At 43.0% G+C, this 17607-nt stretch overlaps 2 protein-coding genes across 2 annotated transcripts in view; both read right to left on the bottom strand.

The window, feature by feature from the left end:
* The window catches only part of cox10 (cytochrome c oxidase assembly factor heme A:farnesyltransferase COX10), an 84548-nt gene extending 74550 nt beyond the window's left edge, over positions 1 to 9998 (bottom strand). The window contains exon 1 of the mRNA XM_088284734.1: positions 9769 to 9998. The gene's annotated coding sequence lies outside the window, so the exon portion shown is untranslated. The remainder of the gene's footprint in view (positions 1 to 9768) is intronic.
* A 2348-nt stretch (positions 9999 to 12346) lies between these two features.
* Positions 12347 to 17588, bottom strand: fbxw10 (F-box and WD repeat domain containing 10). Its single transcript, XM_088284567.1, has 12 exons — positions 16785 to 17588; positions 16431 to 16601; positions 16201 to 16331; positions 16025 to 16126; positions 15394 to 15500; positions 15002 to 15205; positions 14789 to 14910; positions 14326 to 14480; positions 14095 to 14237; positions 13836 to 13997; positions 13590 to 13759; positions 12347 to 13520 (listed from the first exon to the last, which is right to left on the bottom strand). Exons 1-12 carry the CDS (start codon positions 17266 to 17268, stop codon positions 13294 to 13296), a joined length of 2178 nt encoding a protein of 725 aa, XP_088140693.1. The 5' UTR covers positions 17269 to 17588; the 3' UTR covers positions 12347 to 13293.
* Positions 17589 to 17607: the final 19 nt, after the last annotated feature.

The raw sequence follows: 17607 nt of genomic DNA, 5'->3' as shown, positions 1-17607 counted from the left end.
AGCATTTTTTTTTGTCTCTCAACAGTGAGGAGAAAAAGAGATTCTCTAAGCTCCGTTAATAAAAAATTAATTATTATAGATAGCTTATTTTAATTTTTTTTTAATTAAATTTATTTTTATATGAACAAAACAAAATATATCTCCAATTTTATGCATTCATAAAACACAACAAAAAATATTGTTTCAATGTTTTGTCATGTTTATCCCAAAAAAATGCACTGCAAAAGTTAGTTTAATTTTTTTTGGGATATTTTTTGTGTTGCACTTTATTTTTCAATTATTTTTTTCAAGTATTTTATCTTCCAAAAAACAATGTACAGTAAAACACACGAAAGCCCAAATAAAAAAACATTTTCATCTATAACGCGGAAAACCACATAGCAAATTTTAGTTTTCATTTTTTGGGTTTAATTTTAATTTATTTTTCAGAAGTATTTTTTTTTTATTAAGGCTCACTTTAAAATGTGCTGTTATATTGCTGAAAAAAAATACATACCCAATTTGAGTTAAATTAATAAAAAAAAATTGTTTTACTTAATTTGTGTCACTTCAAAAATCAACTATTATTATTTATTATTATTATTATTATTTATTATACACACCACCCATATTTTTTTAATCAGTCATTTCATTTTCATAATTTTTACGCCCTCCCTCCACGCCCACTAAATTACCTGACACCGTTCTCATTGGACAGCAGTTAGGCTCCACCTCCACCCCCTCACCCATATATGGTCACATACTGCATATATGGAAGTGTCTTTTTCACCATAGATGACAAGTGAAGCATGTAATAATTATTATTACCATTATAGCTACTAGTATTAACGAGTCCACGTAAAAATGTTGCAACAATAAGAAAAGCACCTTAGCGCCCCCTACAGGGCGGACTAGCAACAACCACAACCCAAAGTAAGAACAATCAAGGCCAACATTTTCGGACGTGTCGAAGACGTCGTGGGGCACCTCTGCCAAACAAGATGTCAGCTTTCAAGTTGTGTTTATCTCCGTGAACCTTCCTCGCACCGTGGCTCTGCTCCAGCAACAAACTCAAAAGATAAAACCCAGTCCGGAGACAACGTGAGGGTGAGGAGAAACAGCTCGTGAAATGTTTGGAGAGCACACGCAGGGCTTTAGCGTAGCATGACTCAATGCTAACGCTTTGCCTCCGGGTTATTTCAAAGCGTAACCTTTTACGTGACAATATCCAGGTGCCTGTAAAAGTTGAAATATGTTCTTTGTGAGCGTTGGCATCCCCCGCCAGGAAAGTATTACGAATAATGCCACGCACGTGCAGAGCATTAGCAAAATGGCAGTTTGTTTCGTTTTATGTCGGATGCACGTGAAGCCCAAGCATCGCTCATCAAGCGGCGGCAGCCAGCGGCTCGTTCGTGCATGCGGCCGATGCATGACCATCCCTCCGCCTCATGAATGGCACAAAAGTTATTAAAAAAACAGGATGTAATATTAAATCTTAACGAGCAGCAGACAAATGGCTTGGCCACATTCCGTCCATTTTATACACCACCTAAAATAACAGCTGGGCAGATTGCTTTGTCCAATGGAAAGTTGTTGTTTTTTTTTTCATCCAACATTAAATTGAAAAACATATAAAACGTATATATTTTTATTTTATTTTTTTAATTTTAACCATAGATGAAAAGGCAAAAAATAATTTCAAATTTCATTATAGTCAGTATTACAGATCAATTTATTTTATTTATTTATTTATTGGAGTAATTAGCAATTCAATTACTACAATTAAATTTTACATAAAAAGTTAAACAAAAACATCAGCAATTTGTTTGTTCCAATTTTGCCATTTTAATTTGTAAGCTGTCATAAAAATAAAATTTTAGCCCAAGTATAGAAAAGTTCAAAACATGCAATGCCCTTTTTTGTTATCCATTTTGTTTTATTCACATTAAAATGAATCGGTTTTAATTTCCTGTAATTAAAAAAATATATATATTTATTTTTGTCATTATTTATCCAGGCAATTGAGAGCATTTTTTTTTTTTTTTGCAATATTGACTCAGCCGATTTAAACAAAGCAAAATAAAATCAAACGCAAATGAACTCACATACAACAAACTACGAATTATGAAAAATCATCCGCAAAATAAAATCACGTCTCCATTTTTTTTTTAATATTCCACATTTAATTTTGAATCCCAAAAATAAGAAACTCAATTCCCTTTATTTTTCTTTGTTCCCCCACAAAATTCAGACTTTCATTCAACATCCGCGCCACCAAATCTCACACAAATATGGTCATGTGTGCAAAAAAAAAAAAAAAATCCCAATGCGAGTTGACGTCACGGCGCGTGAAACAACAGCGTTCAAAACAACTACGTGGCTCATCAAGAGTCTGAGCGTTACTTTGACCAACTTTGACAAAGTCATCATAAAAGTCGGTCTTATGGCCACATAAAGGAAGATGAGTCTCGAGGAAGAGTGCGCTCACATTCCACTCGGCGATGATGTGTGTATTCCCTGCGACGTTTATGGCTTGCCGTAATGGATAGCGGCCCGTTAAAGATTCCCTAACTGCTCCGTCTTTTAGTGCCAAGCGGATTTGCGTTTGGCACGCCGCCTTTTCTCTCCCGAGAGCGCTACACTTTCAATTAAGCGCTACCAGTGCTTTTTCCCGCCGCCTCGTAACTTGATTTTTTTTTTTTCCCACTTTTTCACGAGCCGCAGTAATCCACAATCTCTTGCCTTTACCTGGAAGAGTTTCTTTTTTTCCCCTTTCTACCCAAGCTGCATTAAAGCTGTCCATGTTGACAGAAGTATTGGGACACGACCGTCTTATCCTCGGACACCGGTGCTTCCGACAATGAATAACTGAAAGCAAAAGCCGCGACGGACACTGCAATGTCACACATCAGCGAGTTCGGTTCTAATTCTTGCCTCACTGGCGGCAATTCGGGTGACGTTACCGTATAAAAGAGGCTAAGCATTCCCGGTTTCTTGCAATCAGACCAGTGGTGGGCGGTCAAGGCCATCTCTGCTAGCCTAACAAAATTAAGAAATGTTTTTCATATTCTTCACATTGATGTCAGATTATATATAGAGTGTTGTATTTTTAGGTGAGAGTTTTTATCCAATCAGAATTCAGCTAGCTCGTGTTGCTAGGCAGATTTCATGATTGAAGTGAACCGGATCACATTTGAAACCGTCTCGGACTAACACGAGTCGACAGAAAATGGAATTATTACCACAATGACATGACAGTCAATAAGAGGTCAAGGTTTCTAAAATCTCGCAAAAAAAAAAAAAAAAAAAACGGGCGTGAAATGAATCAAAAGGACACATTGTGTGCCGTGAGACAACCGATGAGATGTGGGAACAACAAAGGAGTCTAGTCCAACTCATCATCACAAGGTCGGGTCCACCTGATCCTGGTCCGATCGATCCGTCCTCAACAGTGTAACACAATGGAACCCTCAACGTTATTCTTTCAACCCGTTTTCAATCCTAAACTCCGTTGACAGCGTGAAACGTTTGCCAATGACACCGTTTAGGCGCCCGAAATGCAAAGCAGACATGATGAATTAGAGGTGCGGGGGCCGCATCCATCGTGACGCATCACATTGAAATTCTTCCGCCAGGACTGCCCATGCCGCCAGATCGAGTGGGAGGCGACGGTGGAGGGGGACGGCGGGGGGTGGGGGGGGTGGGTGATGAATGCCCCTTCACGTCCCCGACCGAAAGTGCTCTCATAGATTACGGCGACACGCAGGACGCCGTCTGACACAAATGCGTCGGGATGACGGCTCATCTTTCTTCCCGGCTCGTCTTTCGGTTTTGTTTTTATTGATATGACAAAAAAACCCTTTGGACAAACAGGTTAAAAATATCATCCAATCACGGTCTTGTTAGTGGTCAGACAAGATGGAGTGAAGGACAACGAAAATGAAGTTCCAAATAACGCTTGCGGAGACCAAGTTAGGTGTTCGTACCTGTGTGGACTCGCAAAACCTTGTCGGAATGTCTCGGGGCAGTTGTCCAGAGTCTTGACGGGACAACAAAGAACCAGCGAGGAACACGTGGCAGCCCTCGTCAGTTGTCGAGCGATTGAGCCGCATGTGCGACATTTGCTCGCTCGTGTAGCGTCTTGACATTTCACTTCTGCTTGATCCCTTGATTCCTCCATGACCCGTGGTTGCATCTTCACCAGCGCAGCTGGAAGCTTTTGAGCTTGATGGACTAACGAGACAGTCGCAGGATCAGGACAGTTTTCTCTCTATTGGGTTGTCCTGTTCCTGGAGTCTACCCCTGATTTGTTTGACGCTATACATCAGACTTGTTTGGACCCAGAATGTCCGACCAGGAGGTGAAACATTAAGAACCTTAGAGCAGGGATGTGCAAACTTTTTGACTGGCGGGGCCACAATGGGTTCTAAAATTCGACAGAGGGGCCGGACCAGGACCACATGGATGGAGTTTTTGGTAACCTCTATATATGTTGTTGAAAAACCACAGTATTTAGAAAATGAAATATTAACAAGGTTTATTCATTTAATTTTTTTCAAACTCGGCGGGCCGGATTAAAACGTTTAACGGGCCGCATGTAGCCCCCGGACCGTAGTTTGCCCACGCCTGCCTTAGAGTCTTTCCGTCAAAATCATTCTGAAGTCGTCGATCCTCGTACCATCATCGCCCCAACCCTCAAGCCCAACTCTAACTTCTAAAAGTCAAGCCTATCCAAAACCAGAACCTGTACCCTCAACCCCATTCTAAAAAACAACTCGAATTCTGACCACGTCTGATTCTGTTTTTAACTAACCCATTCCAGAATTCCTGCTGCTCCGTTTTGAAAGACTTGAAGGCAGCTTGACTTCATCCCATTTGTTGGTTTCTTCATCGAAATTTCTTTTTGGATTCAAAGCTAAAGGTCTCAATCATGAAAAAGACTCCGATTCTACCTCCTACGACCGGGCCAGATGATACCAATCAGGGCCCAGCTGCGTCTCATCTCAGGTCGGGTCAGATTCTTGTCTGCTAAGTTGTTTGTTTCACCTTCATTTGGCACATTCTTGTCTTTGGGTTAATGTCCTTCTCAAATTTCTCCACTTTTTTTTTTTTTTTTGGGGTGGGCGCTGTTGTTGTGACACATGGCGGTCGGGATGAGCAATGTCCCGTCGGAGAAGTTCTGGCACTCGCGATGGCAGCTTCATTCTTCACCGGGACCGCTCTCCTCTCCTCTGCACGCCTCCTTATCATTTTCCCTCCAAAGGCTGTCACCGCTTGGCTCCCTCCCCAAACTTGCCTTCCTGTCTGTCAGCGGGACGCCGACAAACGCCGACTGCGGTGTGTGGGCGCTTTGTGATAGGGGTTAATAGACGGGGCAGGATGAAGCTTTGTGTCCCGCCGTCGCAAAATTGCCATTTGTTTTGCGCGGGATCTGCGAGGGGATCTGGGGTAGACTCCCCGGGGACGTGACGGACTAATATATCACGACAAAGCCATTAGACACCGTCGGCAGGAAAAATATCCATTGGCGGCATCCGCTCGGCGCTGATTTCACGCCATTCCTGAGCGCGATAAGCGCGTCCTTTTATGACTCTTTTATGTGGTTGGAAAATTGGACAACAGATGTTAATTACAATCCTACGGCAGGATTTGACGAGGGGAGAGATGGACGGTAAAATGGAATCCGAGGATCTTCCAGCTTGTAAAATGGAATTTCACTTAACTCAACTCAACTTTATTTAGTGAGTGTCTTCTTTTTTTTTTTAACGAGTAAATTGCAAACTAAAGACCAATTGAGACGTAGTAAATGTATGTTTAAATGAATGGATGTATTAAAGCAGGAGTCGTCAATCCTGTTCCTCACGGGCCTTGTTTTCCATCCATCCCTGCTGCACACCTGATTCAAATAATCAGATAATCAGCAAGATCTGCAGAAGCTAGAAAATGACCCGGATCATTTGAATCAGGCGTATTGCAACAGGTAGTGTTGGAAAACAGGCAGGACAACAGCCTAGAGGAACAGGATTGAAGACCCCTGTTAAAAACCATCGTCTAGCCAATTCATGGTATTTGGTGGATTTGTTTTCAAGTAACCTCTAACGTTATGGAATGCAGACACCAAGCAGAAGCTTGCCACCCAAAAACCAAAGGCCTAATCCCCACACCAGCGGTCTTCAAGCCTGTTCCTCTTTGGCTTCTGTCCTACCTGTTTTGCATCTACCCCTGATTCAAACGATCAGATAATCTGGAGAAGCTAGATATTGATCCTGATTATTTCAATCAGGTGTGTTGCAACCGGGAGAGTTGGAAAACAGGCAGGACAACGGCCTAGAGGAACAGGGTTGAAGACCTCTGTTATAAACCATCGTACACTCTCTTTGTGGTGTTTGGTGGATTCGTTTTCGAGTAACCTCAAACATAAAATGGAATGCAGACACCAAGCACAAATATTACTACCCGAAAACCAAAGGCCTAATCCCTAAACCAGCTTCCTTCAATCCTGTTCCTCAAGGGCCGACATCCTACCTTTCAAATAATCAGATAATCCGCAAGGTCTGCAGATGCTAGATCACGATCCTGATCATTTGAATCAGGTGGGTTCCAGTAGGGATAAGGAAATCAAGGCAGGACAGCAGCCCGCGAGGAACTGGATTGAAGACCCCCATGGCTGGGAATGAATGACGGTTAAGAATGCAAAGACTGGATTAAAGAACGCACAGATGACTGGTGAAAGACGGATGGATGCATTTTGAAATTGACGTAATATTCCGTGTAGTCGACTGTACGTATCGGATGACGTCTGTCGATGTCAACGTCGGTGATCCCGAGCGTGTCATTGCGATAATGACGGCCCAATCGACGATTTCTCGACCTGCCGGAGTCAAAATTTATTTTTTATTTTTTTTGCAGTTAATTCAAACCACGTGAAGCTCCACCAAAGGGCGGCAAACCGCAACTCGCAATCTGCAGCGTCTGATGTGGCCTCGTCGGGACGCTCGCTATACAAACACTCGGGGAATGAAAAGATGTTTCCAGACGATCACCGGGTGTCGGATTTCCTGTGTTTGGGAAAGAGTTCTCCCTAAAATGCTCCTGGAATCTCCGGGCTTTAATTCCATGAAGTTCTGAATTTGTTTGTCGATTCATACTTTATTTGATCCAACATTTGGGAAGGCCGATTTTTGCCTTGTCATTCCTGTTTTGCGCTTTTATTGTTGAAGAAAAGCAGCGTGCTACCACAGAGACGTTTTAAATGCTCGTATGCGTTAAAATTGCAGCTGCAACCATATCGCTTCCGTCTTTTTCTCACCTGATACTTGTTTTTTTTTGTTTTTTTTAACTCAGATGAGAACCGTAAATGTGTTCTGCTCAAGATCGGACATTATGGTACCCAAATTTTACCCACTTTTTCCTCAGCCCAAATTAAATCTCTAACAGCTATTACAGATGTGGGGGAGGAAAAAAAAGTTATAATTATATGTAGGGTTCATCAATCACTGCAAGGGGGGAAATAAACAGCTGGAAAGTATTTTTCAAGAAAAAAAAGAAATATTGTGGAGAAAAAATTGTCCCTTATGAGTATAAAGTTAGATTGTTTCAATTTGTGAGTGTTTAAAAATATATTTGTATTTTTGGAGAAGAAATTAATTGGAAAAATAAATCTCATGATACTTTTTTATTTGTAAAAAATTTAAATCATGTCTGAAATTTTTTTTTTTCTCGATAAAAAAATAATGTATTTTGGGATAAAAAAATATTTTTGAACTAAAATGGCTGACATTTTATATCTTTAAACCTTTTTTTTTTTTTGCGACATTTTTTGGCCTACTCATTACTGACATACCTACCAAATTTCACGTCGCTAAATGAGACCAGCTTTGAGAGTCACATTAAATAATTAATAAAAATTCTAGGTTCTTAAAGTTAATTTGGGGATTTTGTATAGTCATCAGGTTCTGCGATGAAAAATGTACATTTTGCAACTTTGCTTTCCATTTTTCGAGTACAATATTGAAATTAGGTAGCAATCAGACAAAAATCTCTCAAGTACGTTTATCATTTAAGGATCCTCGGAAATGTTAAAAATGTCCGACTTCTTGTGTCTTTTCAACATGGCTCCTTGACACTCGTGATCGGCACGCCCACCAAATTTCACTCGACTAGTATGTAAAACTGGCTTTGAGGGTTGACTTTTATTTCAATTTTTTTTTTTTTGCTGAGGCCCTGATAAATATTTTTCACCGCATTGAACTCCGTCATGTAAATCAATTGACACCTCCCAAAAAGAACGCACACGTCAGTCGAGGCCAAACAGATGTATGGCTCTGCGTCATTAATCGAGAATGTTCAACACCTCCGACCCCGAACGTGCGCAAGCATTTGAAAATCAGGATAAATCAACTAATAATAAACAAATGTCCATAAAATGTCCGCCCCAAAAATACGGTAGTCGACAAACGGATGACTGTCCTGATTTGACGGATTAGACCAACAGGCGACAGACACATTGGAATAATTAAAAAAAAAAAAAAGGGGGGGGGGCGATGTGTTGGGGTGAAGTGGCGTGTTTGAACAGCTGTAGATGAAATCGACGGCCACAACAACATCGAAACTTCGAAACGAGCCGCCGAGGACTCGCTGACACGTTTGTCAACGGGCAGCTGTTAGTGTTTACCGTCATCGTCTTCGAGCGGATGAAAATGAAGGGAAAAGTGTGTTCTCAGGACTACACACAGCAGATAATAATGTCTTATTATGAATATTATGATGTCGTGTTCTATGCTACAATTTCAAGTACGCGAGAACGAGGCGGCTCAATGTTTCGTATGAGCACGACTGCGGTCAGAAGGCCTCGTGTGCTGCGTTCTACATGTCAGCACAACGCAATTTTCCCTCGACGCTCACAAGAAATCTTTATTTTTTTTTTCCCCAGACTGATTTTTTTCCCGGAGAAAAGTCTTGCAAGAATATATTTTTGGAGGAAAAAAAAAATTAAAAATAAATAAATAAAGCCACATTTTTCCCTCACTCCCCCTGCCAAAAATGTAAGCTTATGAGGATAAATAATTTTATCAATTGAAATTAAAAAAAAAAAATTCTAGAATGAAATTATATAAAGTTTTTTTGGGGGGGGGGGGGGACTGAGAATATAAATTTTCGAGGGATGAAAATCTGATGTTGAAAATGGAGTCAGATTTTCATAAATTGGAATCTTTATGAGATTGTTTACTCTTTTTTAAGGAAAAAGTAGCACATTTGTCACAACAAAGTATTGAGTATTTTAAAGAAAAAAAAAGAACAATGTTGACTTTTTTTTTACGTAAAGTTGGAATTTTGTGAAAGTATTTTTTTTTTATTTTAAGAAAGTGGGAATCTTATGAGAACCAAGTCATATTTTTTGTTAAGTGTCTTTAAATTGAAATTCAGTCAGATGTTTTTTTCTTTCATAATTTTTTTAAATTAATCGGTATAGTCATGCTTAAAAATATCAGCAAAAAGAACATTAATTTTGTGAGAATAAAAAAATATTTTTTCCTCAGAAAAATTACATACAATTTTAGACATTTTTTTTTTTTCATTTTCAACAAACAAGTTGCAAAATTATGATTTGTGAGATTAAAGTTGTATTTCAGTATTTTACAAGAATTCTATTTTTGAGTGGCTCATCAAATAAAACTGTTCCTGGTCTATTAAATACTGCAAAAATTATTGTCGAGTAAACATTTGCAACTTTCACCAAAGTGTACACACAAGTAACTTCAAAACAATAAACTTTGAATTCAACCTTACCTTTGTTGTCTCTTTTTGCACTGTGTTCCTCTTTAGCTCATCGGTGGAAAAACAAACAAACAAAAACACTGAAAAAAATCTAAACTAGAAATCAAAAAAACTTTGACGCCAAGAGAGATGAATCCAAGTGAATCTTCTCCGTCTTGTCCCGTATTGAATCCAAGTTCTGCTTATTTTAAGCAGCTAGCTTGACTTTAAAACAACGCCATCTTTGAATGTTCCCAACAGTCACAATGCAGAAGCTCCACTTCCTGTCACATGGTATTCACCACTTTTGCCCCGCCCCCTGAAGCAGAAACTCCTCACATTTCCCAACATACATCACAGAAGGCATTCACGCAATCAACCGCGTTGAGCGATCAACACGCCATGCCCGTTTGCCCATCGCAAAAACAGAGATTTATCGACACGTTAACCTTTGACCTTTGACCTTCCTTGCCGCAACCGTTTTGCTGAGGCCACTACTTGAAAATAAATAGTCATACAGGCCATACAATTCAGTTTGACGGATTATTTATTTATTTTTTTTCAGAAAGAACAAAAATAAATAAAAGCAAAAAAATGCGGCCATTTGCTTTTTCCACAAGTGAACGATGAAAACAGATAAAGTTGCAAACTTTAATCGAGATGACAAAGATTTTAACGTCCATTAGCATTAGCAATGTCGTTCAAACTCCAAAGAAGAGGTGACACGAAATCTCACCGTGCTCGAGGAAGTCCGCTCACCCTCCATGAATCGCCTTCTTGTTCCACGGCGGCCCCCCCCCCCCCAAACTCCCTCGACTGCACCAAATGACCTCCGCGTGGGGAACTTTTACGCAGCTGCCCTTTGACTCTCACGTCTCCGCATTTACGCGTGAGAAAATAGTGAAATTATGACTACTTAACGCTGGTCGCCGTGCGTCTGGAGCTGTTGGCAATGGCGGCGTGAATCCGCGCCGCCGCCATAATGAACTCTTTTCACATGGGCCTGTTGTTACTTTTTTTTCTTTTTTTTTTGCCTTCAGGACAATAAAAAGCATATAGTGACGACATTGAGGCTGATTACAAGGTTATATTTCAGTCTGTCAAAAAATGCAAGTCGAACTATCACACTTGGTAATCCAGTCAAGGCTTTCAAATTCAATCTGTTGCTAAAACTGGCCCCCTAGTGGACAATGCGAAAACTACACTTCAAGCTGTGGAATAATAAAGACTGCAATGTGACATGTGCTCGAGTCTTCAGTGTTTGCTAGTATTTTGCCTTCAAATGTGACACCTACAAATTGCATTACAAGATGTTTCAAGATGTTTTTGCAAGAAGCATCAATATAACCCTGTCACTATCAAACAACAAATGCTGCCTTCAATTGCGGGCTTCAAATGCCGTGACCTTCAAATGCTACCTTCATTTCACAAAATTATGATCCTCTCTCTCTTAAATGTGGACTTGAAATATTCAGATTAAATGCTGCCTTTGTATGAAGCCCTCAACAAATTATGCCTTCAAATGCAAGCTTCAAATATTGTGGCCTTCAAATGCACCCTTCAGATGTAGCCTTTAATTGCAGTCTAAATATGCAGCCTCCTATTTTTGTCACTGTGATGCTATTTCCTATAGCTCAAAGGCAGCCTTCAAATGCGGGCAATAAATGTTGCCTTCCAATGTAACTTACAATATTTTTCTTAAGTTAGCCTTCCAATGTGCCTTACAAACGCGGCATTCATGTGAGTCCACCTACTGACGCAACATTTCGATGTGGCCTATAAATGAAGCCTTCAAATGCAACCTGCAAACACTGCCTGCAAATGTGGCCTTCCTCACCCAGTTTTTGTTAAATGCATAACGACAATCACTTGCAGCCCACACTATCGCGAGACCCTGTGCGTTCCACTTATCCCGACGAGTTTCACCTTCAAATTGACGAAGATTTGTTGGTCAAAGCATACCACTGACACATCGTGACCAAAACCGGGCAGGGGGGGATTTATTTGACAAATGAATTGTGATGCAAATGTGTGATGCCTTTGGAGATGCGGTTTCACAGAAGGGGGTGCGCAAAAGATTCCTTCTTGATCCTATGACCTTTAAGACCTTACCTGTCAATTCTGTCAAACTTTTTCCTCATGCATACATAAAACCAGAGCCTTCTTTTCTTGCTGGGATTTTGCACTTATTACCCACAGACAAGAGGCCTTATACCTTAGTTCTTTGTTGTTCCCAGCTGTTCCGATGCCGTCAAAGAAAAGGGGGTTGCGGGGTTCTTCCACCCCTGATCCTCAAGTCTAATGACGCCCTGGAGGCAGCGGGCCAAGAGGGCAGAGTGGCGGTGAGGGGGCAGGCAGGAGAGAGGGAGGGGGGGGGGTCGCCCCATCCCTCTGATGATGACTTCACTTCATCTTCCACCAGAAGCCGAAGAGATCTTCAAAAGATGCTTTCTGGAATGACTTGTGAGGAACGACTGAGAACTTTCCGGTTCAGACGGCAGGCGCTCGGTGGCCGGGACAAATGATTAGAAATGACTTGGAATTGCAGGCTTTCTATCTCAACTGTCCATGAAGATAGGAATAGATATTTTGGTAAAATTGAATAAAAGGAATGAATGAAAGACGAATGTCTTTTTTTTAATGATCAGGGAGAGATGATTGAAAAAAAAATAGCGAATCAAATAATCAGCATTAACAATCTAGCATTCAGTGATACAATACTGACATCTAGTGGCGATTTGATTAACTATTCTAGTGCATTGCTGGGGCATGTGAATACCGAGAATCAAGTATAAAGTCAAAGACTATTTTGACTTTGAATTTTCTTCCGGATAAAGACCAATGTTTAAATAGTCTCAATACACGTTTGGCCTGCTAAATCTTAACGAGCTGCACGTTTTGTCCTTCGGCGGAGTTGTGATCCGTGGTAAAAGGGCGACGCTGTGATGCACTACCAGGCTGTGAAATTATCTGATTATACCAAAATGCGTTTTCATGGCGCTTAATAGCATCATTTTTTTTCTCGAGTAATCAGAACTCCAAATGTGCAGCTTCATTGGACGCTACTTTTCTCTTTTCAAATAATATTGCTCATCTGTGCCCTGCTTTCGTCAAACTCGAGGCCGCAACCGGAACAGAGATTGCAGCCTCAGGGCGAGGGACTGACCGGCAAAAAAGGGTCAAGTGCCCAACTCACGAAATTATAAGTAGCTAATCCTGGTAACACTTTTAGCTAATGCTAATCTGTGCTAACAATGTAGCTCTGCTTTGGTTTTTTTATTTTGTTTTTTTTAGGCTTTGACATGAGTGCTTTGGCCGCATGTCAATCGTGGCTAAAAACTTGCTGTGTTATGTAAATTAGCCCCAGTCTTTCGTAACAAAGGGGCGAAAGTGCACAAAACCTTGTTCATGGACACATTATTAGAAATCGGAATTTAACTATAAAAATGTCCGCAGTCGTATAATTCCATACTTGGCACTCCAAACTATTGGTCTACAAACTCTAAAAAAAAGTCTATCTTCCATAATATGGTCACTTAAAATTGCACCAACAAACTGTCACATTGTATTCCTGCCCATCGTGCGATCTCTCGGCAGGTGAGGAAGTCGATTTGGAAAACTTTGATTCGAAGGCCGCTGAGGGTTCTGGACAGTCATGGGCCGGCGGCGCTGACAGAGTACCGGGCTGTTTTCCGAGCGGCGGCTGCTGAGCGGCTCCACAAAGCGCGTTCGCTGGCCGGGCTCGGGCGTCAAAGGCTGGAGTAGGCTTTGCCACTGCTGTGTGACTGCGGGAAGACAACAAAAGTTAGAGCGGAGGAAATGCGACACAGACTACTTTACTTGAAGTTATTCACCTTGTTCTGTAGTCGTACGATTTGCCCTGGCAGAGGTGGAGGGAAGGTCCGGTTTTGGCGGCGTCAAGGCATCCAGACTAGAACTCCCCTCGTCTGCCGGTTCGTCGTAATCCCAAAAGACTTTCGCAAACTGGTATAGCTTCACACAGGAAGTGGCGTTGACTAAAATGCTAAAGACGAGGAAGCGCATGGGAGACTTTTCAAAATAAAATGCGTACGCGTATGCGACGGCGAGTCGAGGCTAACTTGTTCTCGCAGAAGTGCAGCGACAGCATGCGACCGGTGGTCTCGGCCTCCACCACGATGGTCCGGAGGCAGTCTCCCGTCAGGAAGTTGAAAATGCGGATCTTTCCGTCCACGCAGCCCGTGACCACTCGAAGGTAAGCCAAAGTCAGAGACTTGACCTCCCTGGGGAAATCGCAGAGAGGAGATGCGTTCGTCCCTCGCAAGGATTCTCTGCATCGTAATGTTCGACTGGATCGACTTCCGGATGGTCAATGCGTACTTCGGATGACTGACGGTCATGAGGCATCCTTTGGTTTCACACCTGCTGCTCCAGGCCATCACCTGTCCGTTGGTGTCGGCGGACAGGAGGTGCCACTCGTCGACAAACATGCATCGGACCGCGCTGCTGTGGGCGTCGATTACCTAGCAACCAGCGCAGATGAGCACGGACCTCCGAGAGCGGGATGAGGGGTGGGGGGGGTCAGCAAGTGGCGAAGGCGAGACGGCTCACCCTGAGCAGCGAAGCGTTCTCGGCGTCCCACAGCTTGACGACGCCTCTGTCGCAGCTACTGAACACGGCGGTGGCGTTGATCTTCACGCAGCGCACAGAACTGCGGTGCTTGAAGTTAAAGTCCTCCAGGTGCTTTTCTGTCTGCAAACTCCATACTGGCAGAGTGACAAAAAGAAGATTGAGACACAGCCATTTTTTTTCTAGTTATGAACACAACCCAAATTGAAAAACACAGCCATGAGAGCCAATATTGACCCTCGGGAAACATTTTCAGACTGAACAAAAGGGGACCAAGGATTGACCCTTGAGGGACGCCACATATCACAACCATTCAAATTCAAAACTTTCAATCATCACAAATTAGCTCCTCTACATAGGAACTCCACCCATTTCGGTTCCATTTAATCCTGACCAAGTTTCCCGCCAGTACTTTGTAACACAAACTAAAATTCAGACTACTCACCTTTGGCGGTGCAGTCTTTGGCACCTGACACCAGTCTATCGGCGTGGATGTCAAGGCAGTTTATCATGCTGGAATGACCGTATAACACCAACACACATTGGTCCGTCCTCACGCTCCAACACCTGTGATACAGAAACACAAAACAGTTGGACGATATCGTACTCAAAATGGCCGAGGTAGCGAACAATCGGAAATACCCCCCCCCCCGCCCACCTTATGCTGGTGTCGCAGCTCGCCGTGATGACCAGCTGCCGCTCGGGGCATAACAGGACAACGCGGATGCTTCCTACGTGGCCCTTCATCAACCCAACCTGCTTGGTTGCGGTCCCCACGTAGAGTAGACGCACGGCGCGGTCCTTGGAGGCCGAGCTCAGCAGGGGTCCGCCCTTGTAGTCTACAACGCGGTGGGGGTCTTCGCTGAAAAAAAGGCAACGTACCACTGTGACATGAGGTGGTCAAAAATAAAGGCTTGGTTCGTCTGTTAGAAAAAGGGTGGGCAAAGTGCGGATCATGCCACTTGGGACTCACTCCGTCTTTCAACGGGCCTCATTTTATACATTTTGATTTTTGGGGGGTTTATTGATCTCTAGCAACGATCTGCTCACCTGTCAATCAACACGGAAGTGAAATACGCGCCGCAGTAAATGTTGCGCTCCTCCATCCGCACCGTCTTGGTTTTGATGTTGGCGTAGGCCGCTTCGAAGGGCCACATCTGCAAAAACAAAACCACTCATTCATGTCAGATTCTAAGACGGGTTCCCATTTCTGCCCGCACGTAAAATCACATTTTCAGCGATGTACTCCCTGTGAAATGTTTTTTTTTCAGCCAAGTACCCCTTAACTCGCTCTTTAAGTGATTGGCAGGTAACGAGAGGTGGTGCCTGACAAGTTGGGTCGAACCATTCTAGGTTGAGGGGGGGAATCTGGGTTTTTAAAATAATTATATTGAATAGCCTACTGAACATAAAACTTGTTTTATGACCTCATATTTTAATTCAATAATTATTTTTATGAAGATTTTTGCATGTTTGTTTTATTTAAAACCTTGCAAATCCCCTGCAGTTCCTTCAAGTACCACTAGGGGTACTCGTACCCCCATTTGAGAACCACTGTTCTAATTAGCTAAATAATTTCAGTTATTTATTTTTATTTTTTTTTACAAGTAAAATTAACACAAACAAAAAAAAAAACCTCACACCTCACTTTAGTGTTATTCTATCATTTCCAACGGCTTACATGTGACGACTTCACCTCCCCGCTCTCGTGCTTCCCGGCCGGCACGGCGACATCCACCATCCTCGCGTAAGAAGGGCTGACCATGTGAACGCCTTTGTAGCGCTAAAAAAAAAGCAAACCCGGGTCACAACGCTGCCGCCAACGACCAAAATCATCTGCAACGCCACCGCGCTCACCTTCATCATGGCGTCCACCTGCTCCTGGTAGAGCTTCCTGAAACGAATCTCCTCCATGGTCTCCCCCGCCAGGAGCTTCCAGTGCTTGCAAACCTTCATGCAGCGCTTCAGCATCGCCTCGTCGAGCAGCCCTGACTCCACACACAACATCCACATATAATCCAACTTGACTTTGGATCAGAGGCGCTTCTTAGACAAGGTGTGAGAGTGACTTGTGGATGAGGACGTACCCAAAATCTTCTTGGACAGGTCGGCGGAAAGGCCGCCAATGAAGTCTCGGGGTCTGCTGAGGCCTAATAAAGACCTCGAGGATCCAGGTGGGACAGGAAGAACAGGAAGAACCGCATCCTTCGTTGAATCGTCCTTGCTGGCTTGGTCGTGTTGTTTACTAGAGCTATCCGCTGCAAATCACATCAGAAATTCAATAATTGGATAATCATGTCTTCGTTGAAGTGAAGCAGCATGTGGCTCCAAAAAAAAGGTGGATGCATGCATCTCAGTTCAAAGTCTGCTTTTCTTGTGTTACCTTGCACTACTTGAAATGTCCACACGGGCCAAACATGGTGCAATGTCTTTCTCTTTACCTTCCAGCTGTCGCTGAAGCCCGGTCACGACCACGCCGATGAGATTCTTGGCCATATTCAGCAGCTCCGGGTCGCACCGGAGCAGCAACAGGCAAAGGTAGCGCGTCTGGACCCATTCCGGGCTCCCGTCGAACCAGTCCCAGATCTCGCGGATCAAGGACGATGGACGCGTCTTGCGGTCCAGCCGCGCGTAAAGCTCCGGCAAAGTCTTTCCTTTGGCCGGTGCGTAGCTGAGCATGTTCCACGATGTGAGGCGCAGCGACCGTTGGATGTTCTCCAACACCGGCACGCTCGCGCACCGCACCAGCAGCCCCACGACGAAACTCCGGCGGGACTCGTCCGAAATCTTCCACAGGTTTAGTGGCGTGGGCGAGGGCTGGCTGGTTCTGGGGCCTAAAAAGAGGCAGGACGGGCACAAGCCACACGGCTCGTTCGCGTTGTTGCACGCCGGCTGGCGAAGTGGAGAACTCCGAGACTTGGCCATTTGGACTGACTTGTTTGGGTTGGAAGCGCAGTTACCAGGCGATGCTCGTTACTACGACACATGATTGAGTGGCGCATGCTTAGAATGCATTTTAAATGACTTGATGTAAAGTTGAAGTGTAACTCTTTAACGATTACGTGCAGCGTGTGTTAATAGCGTCTTGATGATGGATTACGTGCATGCAGTCGCTACACAGAACACGTCACGCTTCAAAGGTGACGACTACGGTACTAAATGGTTTTGCTTTTTTTATAGCGAAAATAGTTATTCGAATTATGTTGTTGTGAAAGTTTTTTTTTTTAAATAGCGCTGTTGAGAAAAAACTTAAAGAAAAGAATT

Source organism: Idiotropiscis lumnitzeri, chromosome 20 (assembly GCF_059441095.1).
Source record: "Idiotropiscis lumnitzeri isolate Australia: NSW breed Sydney's pygmy pipehorse chromosome 20, RoL_Ilum_1.0, whole genome shotgun sequence".
In the NCBI taxonomy this organism is placed as follows: domain Eukaryota; kingdom Metazoa; phylum Chordata; class Actinopteri; order Syngnathiformes; family Syngnathidae; genus Idiotropiscis; species Idiotropiscis lumnitzeri.
The sequence above is the reverse complement of the archived record's forward strand: the minus strand, read 5'-3'. Positions and strand labels throughout refer to the sequence as shown.